The sequence below is a fragment of the Strigops habroptila genome, chromosome 4, assembly GCF_004027225.2.
Source record: "Strigops habroptila isolate Jane chromosome 4, bStrHab1.2.pri, whole genome shotgun sequence".
NCBI classification, from domain to species: Eukaryota; Metazoa; Chordata; class Aves; order Psittaciformes; family Psittacidae; genus Strigops; species Strigops habroptila.
Window position 1 is genome coordinate 76,410,581 of NC_046358.1, and position 10,537 is coordinate 76,421,117.

Here is a 10,537-nt window from a genome sequence, read left to right on the forward strand (position 1 = left end):
GTTCACTTGAAGGAGGAACTGATCAGATGTGTTTGTGTGGTTCTTTCAGGCTGAATGGAGTATTGAACAAACTGCCCCAGCGAGTACCTGGCCTGAGGAAGGGAAGATTGAGTTTCGAGGCTATGGTTTACGTTACCGAGAAGACTTGGATTTGGTTCTGAAAAACATAAATGTTACCATAAATGGGGGTGAGAAGGTAATGAACCTGAATTTATAGTAGAGTGTTACTGTTCATAAGCCTGCATGCGTAAGCCAAAGAGAGGTCTAACCCTGGTCTGTAGTGTGTCTTGTGTCTTCAAGAACTAGAAAAGCTTCTGTAGAATCAGTCTTAATGTAACTGGCAGATACCGTGGGCTCTTATCCTTTTCAAGGTGTCTTGCATCATGGGATAAACTATTATGCGGGCTTGCGAAGTATCTTTTGGTCTGGATTCATAAGGAGGTGAGGTTTATGCTGTCTTCTCTCCCCTTCCCAGGAAATTTTGTTAATTTGTTTGCTGTAACCAAAGAGGAGTACAGGTTGCAGAGAGATTAACTATAGTCTTAAGAAAATGAGCTACTAAGTAGAGGGGGGAAGCCCTGATCTAGTAAGACTGAAGTTGCAAGGTGAGGCTCTGCAGGAAAATTGGGACTTCAGAATAGGTTCTCTGGATCTGGCCAAACCAACGATGATATGTGTGTGTGTGTCTCCTGCTGCTTCTTTGCACATGTGCTCACATGCATCCTTCCTCAGTCCTATGTGGATTCTGTGATGTCTAACAATAATGTGTTCTTGCATGGCAGCATAAAAGGTAGCTGCAAGATCTATTGCCTGGCTTCCTTATTTATGGTATCCAAGTAGGCATTTGGTTTTTTTCCTGAGTGCCCACTTTCTACCTATATGGGCAGAATACTGCCTCAAGAGTGGTTAGAAAGGGCAGATGGCAAGAGAGAGATCAACTGACCACAGCAGCAATCTTTTATTTAAAAAAATCAAAAAAGAATTGGTGGAGACTTCAGTCAACTGGGAGGCAAAACATGCAGGATGAAACCAAGTGCTTTTGGTGTGTGTTTGCTATAAATTCAAGCAAGATAAATGTCAAGTCAGCAAGTATGGCTGTGAAGCATGAACCAAACAAAGGATTAGGGAACTTTGGCCTGCTCTACCCAGTTCCATCTGCTTTTCTAGAAAAATTGAGAACTTAAGTGATTGGATTGCAAATTTTGAGACTTCTTTTTGTTCTTGCCTTTTTTTTTTTCATATCCAGTGATTTTTCTTCCACTTTGATCAGCTTCAATTTGTTATGCTGCTTTGGGGCTTTAATAGCCCAGCAAATATGACAGCCTTCTGAAAATATGTCAGTTTCAGGTGGATGCTTGGAAATGCTTTAACTCTTGTGGAGTAAGTTGTTCCTGTATTTCTTCCCAACAGATTGGAATAGTTGGAAGAACGGGAGCTGGAAAATCCTCACTTACTTTAGGTTTGTTTCGGATTAATGAAGCAGCTGAAGGAGAAATTATTATTGATGGAGTTAATATTGCAAAGATAGGGCTCCATGACTTGCGGTTCAAGATCACCATCATCCCTCAGGTAGGTGTGAAATCCTGCCATTACCAGAACTCAGTCTGTCACAATGCTGTTGCTGTAATATATACTGGGGACAATCTTCCTTTTCTGATTTATAGCTATGAAATTGAGTCATTTCAGCATGCTCTTTCATGGAACTTGAAACCAAGCTTTTTTCCTAGACTGGCTTCCATTTGTTTGTGCTGGTAACAAGTAGGATCTTGGCTATGGCTGAGTTGCAATGTGGAAGCAAAACCTTGGCCTTTGGACTCATGGGCTTTGTCAGAATCCCACGCTAATTATTTAATTACTATAGACAGCTTTTACTGACTGGGGAGGTCTGATTCCAGATGAACACCTGGTGGGTGTCCCTTGGTTAACTGAGACCATTGCTTTTTTGGCCAGTAGAGGGGAAGTAAAGTCCAAGTATTTTCAGCCGGGGAGAGCCCTCAGGGGAGGTTTTTTTAGAGATCAGTTTCCACTTTCATTTTAGGTAGTTCCATTCTTTTTAGAAATGGAATGAAGGTACGGTGTAGTCTACTTGTGAGGGATTGAGATTTTGCATTGCGATTTCAGGCTCGATATGCACTCTTTGGGCCTTTGTACAAAGAATTCTGAGTTTGGAAGGATCTCATGAGTGAGGTGTGCAGTACTGTTCAGTCACAGAAACCTGTACGTAACCATCCCAGTCTAGCCCAGCAACTGTGGGTTTGATAGTCCAAAACATTTGGAAATAGAGTATTACAAGTACTGGGCTTAGTCTTAAGTCTTGTTCTTACTGTGTGGCCTTTACTGCCTGCCTCTTCTGATTCACAGTAAGATCATAAAATGTAGTTGTATAAATCATCATTGCAGCACGCTGGCAAAAATGAGCACACTGCAGAAGGTTTTCTGCACTGCTTCTTTTGGAAATCTGGGGAGAACTTTTCTTTCTTTGCATCAGTCTGACACTACTAGGTCAAAAGTATTTCCAAAGTAGTATTTCTCCATGTCGAAGAAAAAAATGCATTCATTCCATTAATACTGCAGCTGAAGCTTTCTGAAATATCTACAAATGGTGTAATTCACTAAGAAGTGGAAAGCTGACCTAGTAGTCCCTGCAGGCAGAAGGTTGAGCAGGGAGTAGCTGTTCTTTAACTAAGTAGCCCAGTAAAAAGAAAACAGGCTGGTTTGTTTTCTGGGTTGTTTTTTTTTTTTTTTTTTTTTGTTTGTCTGTTTGTGGTTTTTTTTTTTGTTTGTTTGTTTGGTTTTTTCCTTCCTGGATTCATGAGTTACTGCTCATGGTAAGGTCTGGAGTGCCAGAGTCTGCAGAGGGGCAGAGGTCAGGCCCCGAAGAGGCATAAGGAGTAAGGATGAGGGAGAAGAACTTGCTGTTACTGGAAAAAGTGAGGTCTCACTCCTAAATCCAGTAGATGAGTGTGCTTGCAACTGTGTCTGGACATGTTATTTTTCTTTCACTAAGAAATACTTTCAGAGCATTTGCCATGTTCTATGTGCATTTTCAATGACCTCTTTCTGCAACTAGGATCCAGTATTGTTTTCTGGCTCTCTGCGTATGAATCTTGATCCTTTTGACCAATGCTCTGATGAAGACATTTGGAGGTCTTTGGAATTGGCTCACTTGAAAAACTTTGTATCATCCCTTCCTGCTAAACTTAATCATGATTGTGCTGAAGGTGGCGAGAACCTCAGGTATGTCAAAGTGCTATGCTTGTGAAAATGGCCTTAAGAACGAAATGGCAACTGAGACACGTGTGTGTGTGCCCTCCTATCTGCAACTAGACTCTCCATTTCCAGAAACTTTACAGCTCACTTGGGACTGTATGTTGCTTACTAGCAGTAGCAATGCAGTGTGGGCTGCCCTGTATGAGATTTGTGGAGGGAGTTGGGGAATTCCTAATCCATGACTAGGCAGTCAACCAACTAGGTCTTATTCAACATATTTTAAACTCTCAAGTTTTGGAATTTAAAGTAATTTAAGAAATAATCAGAATGCTGCAAGGTTTGATAGCTTGGGCAGGCTTGGAAAGGATTTTAGTAGCCTGCTATTTAGAGTGGACGTTCTGAATTTACGATAACATTTGCCCAACAGATGCAAGTTTTCTAAGCTGTTAATTTGCTTTTTGCACCATAACAGAGATATATGTTCAGTCAGTAGAAACCATATGAAGTCCAGTCCTCAATACTCATCAATTCAGTCAATCAGCCTGATGCAGTTATGCTGAAACCATTTGTAATGTATTCTCTTATTACATTGCCAGGACTTCATTGTGAGGGGGCTGTAGTTTCAGATGCTCTTAGATACTCTGCAGTGAAGTAGTAAGACAACCCTATCTATTTTGCAGGATTCTTGGCACCTGTACTTAAGAATAAGGAATTGCTAGGCTTCAAAATGAATACTGCAAACTTGTTCTAACTTTTTTTTCCACCCTCCCGTTCCGTCTGTGTAGTGTGGGACAGCGCCAGCTGGTGTGCCTGGCACGAGCTCTGCTCAGGAAGTCCAAAATCCTGGTTCTAGATGAAGCCACAGCTGCTGTTGATCTTGAAACAGATAAGCTTATACAGTCAACAATAAAGTCTCAATTTGAAGAATGTACTGTATTAACTATAGCACATCGTCTGAACACAATCATGGACTACACAAGGTAAAGTAATACCACTTTTATCTTGAAGAATGGTATGTGTGAACTGTACTGTGCTCTACTTAAGTGAGCATCTTTGTGTTTGCTAAATGCTTGCCAGTGCGTTTTTAGCCACCTCTCCAGAGAGCTGCTGGAATCCCTGTTCTGATGGGTGTGATGTGCGTGTTCTGGCTTGCGGTGGCTATGCTTGGGCTAGGAAGCTCCTCTGAGCCCTCTGTTGCACCGCTGTTATGCCATTCCTGTCCAGGCAAACTAGGAGGGGGAGGGAGGCAACGACATGAGTCTATTCCTGGGTCTTGACCTAATTTAGGCACAGCTGGACAAGACATCAGAACTTTTGAGAGCTCAGACAGCATAAGGAATCAAAGGGGCAGGTCCTGGGCTTTTCTGAAGTTTATTCCATGTTTCTGTTTCCATCGCTGTTGGTTATAGTTCATACGTCCTCCCTCATCCTCAACTTGCTAAGGTGTGGTTGAGGGCAGAGTTGTTGTCTCATAATTTCAATTTAAGTGCTCTTATCCTTCTTACCACAGAATGGCAGAGAGCAAAGTGACCAGTGATAAGATATTTGTGTACTTCTATAGACCAATCTTTGTGCTGTCAATAGGGAAAGATAAGTGACAGGAACATTGCCTGTTCCAGGCCCAGCACCAGCACCACCGTCACCGATGATCACCCAGTTCAGTCACAGTAACACTGCAGTAGCACCAGCTCAGGACTTAGCAAGCGTCCCTGCAGTGCCTGGCCGATTAGTGGAGGTAGCTGAAGGCAGTGTTTTAACTGTGAGCTGATTTACTGACTGTGGTAACTTGTTTTTTAAGCTTCCTAATTCCAGTTGCAGGTTTGTTTTGCACAAGCTGTGTCTGTATTTGTATCTTGTCAGCAGAAGCTGTATAACAGCAGTTGATATGGTGCAGCATTATGGGAGGGTTATCCCAGGTCTTGCAAGGTCTTGGGGACACTGACTCACCTTGACAAGAAGTGCTGCTAGACAGTTTCTGGCAGGCTCAGAGCACAGTTGAAAGTCTCATGGCTGCCTGAAAATGACTGGGTAAACATTTGCTACATATAAAATAGACCAGGCAGGATCAGCATTGAGGCCAGGAAGGATGGCGTCAAGAATCTCTGTCCACTCATACGGTCTGGACTGTCTTTGCCTGCATATAGTGGTTGCGCTGCAGTCGGTTTCTGTCTGTACACACACATCTGTGTTCACTGGCCTTCTGCATCTCCTTGTGACCATTTTTTTTTTTTTCTTCTTCTTCTTTTTGTTTTACAGAGTTTTAGTCCTGGACAGAGGAGAAGTGGTGGAGTGTGGTAGCCCAGAACACCTACTTCAGCAAAAAGGCGTTTTCTATAGCATGGCCAAAGATTCAGGCTTGGTGTAGCATTTGAACTTGGTTAGTTCCTGTGAGGAAGAGGGAGGTGATACATTCAGAGAACAGAACTTCCTCAGAACTGGTGTGAACCACACAGAGCAGTTTCAGACCTAGTGAAGTCAGCCACGGCATGGTGACGGAAGTAACATGAAAATGCAGGTTTTTTCTTTTTTTTTTTTCTTTTTTTTTATTCTCTTTAGTATTGATTTTTAGCCATCTGGAGAAGATGCACATACACTGTGCAAAACACTTCAGAGACTTTTCATTTTTGCCTGAAATCTGTCAATATATGCTGGAATGTAAGGTGGAGTGATTCATCAGAGAAGTTCAGAAAGCTTTTTCTTTTCATCTGCTCTTATGCTCTGAAGTTCCCCTCCCTTTTTTAAAAAACCCAACCCAACAAACCACACCAGTTTTACAAATGGTAGTTATTTGCTTGTTTGCTGATTCCTCATCTGATGAGCTGTCTGTTGTGGGATGCACTTGGAACATTTTGTGGCATAGAGTACAATAGTCCAAAGATTTTTTTCTTCGTGTGAAATAACGTGTGCCAGACTATCTCACTATGGCATTTACTGTACATGGTTAATGCTTTTATGCATTGTCCTAAAGGTTTCATGTGTTTACAGTGTATAGCAGCAAGTTCACTGTAAAGTATCAGTAGTGCTGATGTGAAAAAGCACAGACAACTTCAGAGCAGTATTCAAGCATGTCTAGGATGACAATCACTCCAAAACCAAATTCATACAGCAGTTGGTGTGTTGCAGGTGCAGTACCTGATCTTACACCCACTTCACTCAGGAATTCTGACTTGGGTGGCGAATCCTGGTTATGTCTGTGGGGACTAGGCTGAGAAGTGAGGATTTGCCTGAGCGGAGGTTGCGAGCTCGACGTCACATTGATTGTAATACCCTTGGCTTTGGCAGCTCTGTGCTTTAATAGAAGAAGCTCTGCCACATCAAGGACCATTAGCCTTACATCAAAGAAACCTGCCCTTCATGCTGCTGCTGTTGACTCTTCAATTTCGTGAGAAGCTGTTCTGTTACAGTTGTTTAAAAAACAAAAAAGTTTTCTGTTTTTAGTTGTGTGTCAGAGGGGTCTGACGATTCAATTGGCAGAGTCTGGGTTGCAAGATCTATGTTGAATGTTCCATTTTCTATGGGAAGAAAAATTAATTTTCTCATGTTCTGATTAGTCTTATTTTAAAAGGAAAATGCTGGAAGAAGGCAAACTTAAGTCAGATGGACTCAAATACTCAGCACTCTGAGAATGTGGACTTCGTGAATGATATTGCTGACCTTAATACTAGACAATTGTCTTCTTTAGAGTAAAGATATTTATTTTTTTGTAAATTAAGACTCTCTGAAATTGAGTAGACTGAAATTTTCTTTGGTATTTTTTGTAATGACTATACAAATATTTGCAAAGAAGGTGCAGTAAAAAAAATCGTTTGGAAGATAACATGATGTGTCATCTCTTGCTTTGTGTTTGACAAAGGGTTAGCTTCTGTAGTTCAGGTTTTCACCTTGAAAATAGAAATTATTGGTACTGCTTAGACCAGCCAGGCCACTAGGCCTGATGTCTGGGGGCTGTTAGAGTGGATAAGAAACCTGGAGTGCAAATAACAGTATGCTGTGGCAGGGCTGGACCACATCTCATGGATTGTCTTGTAATTTCAGTACTGGAGTTTGTTGGGCAGACCAGGTAGTAACTATGGATCAGTAGAGCAGGATTCATTGTCATATCCATGGTATCCATGGCCTATGCCTTGTCACATTTCTGGGGCAGCTTGGTGTCAGTTTCCCCCATGGAAACGGATTGAGCAAGGGGTGTTGGGGGAGTTTGGGGAGGAGCAGTGGGTTTTGGACTTTATCGCCCAACACTTGTACAGCATTGTGATGGACAGAAGGGTGGAAAGATTGGAGCAAACTGTAAGGAACAGGGTGCAGAGCAGAAAAATGAGCTTCTCAGATATGGTGTGTGGCTGGTATTGTTTTACTCAGCTGCATTAAAATGGAGACAGATCTGTCTGCAGAGGAGACCCAGATGAGGAACCGCGATACCACCATGAGACCTTTCTTGCTTGGGGTCAGTCATCCTCCAGGAACACTTTGTGATCCTTCCGCTTCCACCCCTTCCTAGAAGAGCCCTGGGAAGTAAAAGGGAGAGGGACCACCGGCATCGGTCAACAAGACAGTAAAGCTCCCTGTGCTCTTTCCTTGCCTGTCCAAACAAGTTACCACCAACACCACCTAGGCAGGGCTGCAGAGAACATCCAGTAAAGAAATTCAGATGGGATTCAAATACCTTTGAAAAGCCTTGTGGCTTTAGTGCAGCTCATTGCTGAGCTGGGGACTCTGCAAGTACTCTGCAGGTTCGGCACTGAATTCAAAGAAAGTTATGTTGCTGGAGCTCTTACTTCTGTGGAAACTGATTCCAGATTCGAGGAAATGATGCTTTCCATTGCACACAGATAGACAGAGATTTACAAGCCTTAACATATGAATGTGAGTAAGTCCTTGGAAAACAATGGAACTGCACTTAGGAGCATGGTTAGTTTGATACAGAGCTTGCAGAATTATGCTTCTGCTGAGTAAAGTGTTTGCAGTGGAGTTGTCTGTGTAGGAATGACTTAAACTGCATTTGCAATCTCAAACTGGGTAACTGGAAAGTGTCACTGGATGTTTTCTGTCCTACTTGTGGGCTGTTTGCCATCATTTGGGGAACTGCAAATTTTTGTGTCCAAAATGCTGTATTTTGCAGGCATAACCTAAATAGTGCAGCAAGGGGTCAGAAGTCTGCTCTTGGTGTGTGCTTCAGTCTTGTTCTTATTTACTGATGTGGTCGTTAATATGCATCAATCTGTTCTCCCAGTTTTATGTATTTACACACTTGCTAGCACAAGCTGTTCTGCCCCAGCTCTGGAGTAGGTGCTCTTTTCTGTTTGCTCTAAACACCTGTCACTGCTTTGTGGTGTTGCTGCATTGATTTATGATCCTGGTTCCAAATGTCTGTCTTCATAAAAATGATTAATACCTTGGCTGGATGTAACTTGAACAAAATTGTGCTAATACATGACCAGGATAGACTGAATCATCTTAATTTTAACTGAAAACCTTAACTTTACACAGGGGTGGCTGAACAAGTGCAGCTTTATTCCACAGAACCTGTGTGTATGAGCAGTGTCATATAGGTACTTTCAGGTACCTTGAGTAGGAGTGGTATAGTTGTGAGGTCCTGTTTCAGGTAGGAAAGAGAGGGTCATATGCTGATCCCTGCATGTAGTGTTACTGGGACAAACTGCAGAAAATGATACAACTTGCTGCAAGGTGAAGTACTAGAATTTGGCATTAAACTCAGCTTATTTAGTGCTTGGGACACTTCTACCCCTTCTGAGTATGTAAATGCAGCCCGATGGCATGTGACCTCCAGTACTGGAGAGCCTGGTGGCCTCCAGCAGGGATCAGTGATATCCCAGCCCAGGGGGATGAGTTTTCCCCTCATCAGGGGGCGGGGAAGCACTGGTAAATTCAGAAGTGTGACACTGAATTCCAGCAGCTGAGCTGAGAGTCATGTAGCAGACACTTGCTTTCTTCAAATGCCTTGATGCAGCATATTTACCTTTATGCAGGAAAGCTAATGCCAGCTCTGAAAGACAGCATGTGGGAGAGGAGTAGGAACCGTCCTGAGAGTGTGTACTGCAGTGAGCAGCTTAGTCCTTGGGAAAGAGGTGAGCTGGGCACCTTCATCCACTTGCTGCAGAGCAGGGTTTCCCTGAAGTGTATTGCTGTGGCATGGCCTGAGTTCATTCTGTTCTGGTCCTCCAGGTCCCCTCCTGGTGGAGAGGGGAATTATCTGCCCACCAGGAGGATCTTCATAGCTGGTAGTCTTGTGGGTAGAAGGTGGGTAGGTTCTGACTTCCTATAGAACATGTGGAAGCCTTGCTCCATGGTTTTCCTCCCCCCAACCTGATTTTTTTATAAAGATGGCACAGTTAATTTCATTTAGATCAGCAGGAAAAAAGGAACCCTTATTTAACTGCATTGCTGGCTATCTCTGTGTGTTGTGAAAAATTTGCCAAATACCTGTCAGGACCAAAAGTAAGTGGCCTCTTCTCTTACCTGGAGCAAGGCTGTGCCTCTCTCCAGTTCATTCTGCACTCTTTGCTCTTTGGACTGTTTTTTCCAGTCTTTGAAAAGACCCTTCTCTTTTAAAGCAAAGTTGTTGCCTTTCTCTCAGAATCATTTTGTTCCAATTTCTTCATTAAAATGTTAAGGATCTGTGAAGCCAGTTTGGATCCTGCTGGTTTGTATCTTCTCTTTCAGCAGTAATGTCTGTGCCACTGCAGCCCATGTAAGGCTAGTGGTGGTGTTAATACTAATAAACATCAACATATTTGTTATAAACATGTTAATATTTTTAAAAGAGTAAGAGAAAACTGTTGAATTTACTGTACCATATTTCAGTGCATGTTGATATATCCTGGCTGACATTATTTGCTGCAGCATGGAAGATATCTCACATCTGGAAGAGCTGATTCTGCTGAAGAAACAGCTCAGGAGTTTCAGGAGACCTGCACGTAACACCATAGTTAGTCATGTGTGTGAATACAGCTACTCCTACAAAACTGTCCCCAGCCTGGAGACATCTTTGAAGATATCCTGTAGTAGTTCAACCACAGAGTAGCACAGAAATGCTTGTGCTCTGGCTCACTGATGCCTTTACCATTTGGGCATTCCTGTGCATCTTGTGACCATCTAGGGAACTAGGAGTGCAACTTATAAACTACATTTGGCATGAACTTCATGTAAATCAATGCATGACACTTTCATTCTTATTTTCTAGCTTTAGCAGTTTCAGTATTAAACTTGGAATCATGAGACAAGTATTTTAATGTCATTTTTCTCTCCTGCATAATGCTGTGCTTTCACTTTGAGATAGCCTTAAATGAGGAGGAAAAAGGAAAGGAAA

General features: G+C 42.5%; 1 protein-coding gene across 5 annotated transcripts in view; it reads left to right on the plus strand.

The window, feature by feature from the left end:
* ABCC1 (ATP binding cassette subfamily C member 1) overlaps positions 1-6,938 on the plus strand; it is a 54,021-nt gene extending 47,083 nt beyond the window's left edge. For 4 of the 5 annotated variants that reach the window (XM_030483340.1, XM_030483339.1, XM_030483337.1 and 1 more), the window contains 5 exons: positions 50-196; positions 1,411-1,569; positions 3,071-3,237; positions 3,996-4,190; positions 5,467-6,938. In XM_030483340.1, coding sequence (XP_030339200.1) covers positions 50-196; positions 1,411-1,569; positions 3,071-3,237; positions 3,996-4,190; positions 5,467-5,575 — 777 coding nt within the window. In that variant the 3' untranslated portion in view covers positions 5,576-6,938. Of the gene's footprint in view, positions 1-49; positions 197-1,410; positions 1,570-1,727; positions 1,848-3,070; positions 3,238-3,995; positions 4,191-5,466 lie in introns of those variants that run through there. The other variant, XM_030483338.1, reaches the window with a different exon arrangement.
* Positions 6,939-10,537: the final 3,599 nt, after the last annotated feature.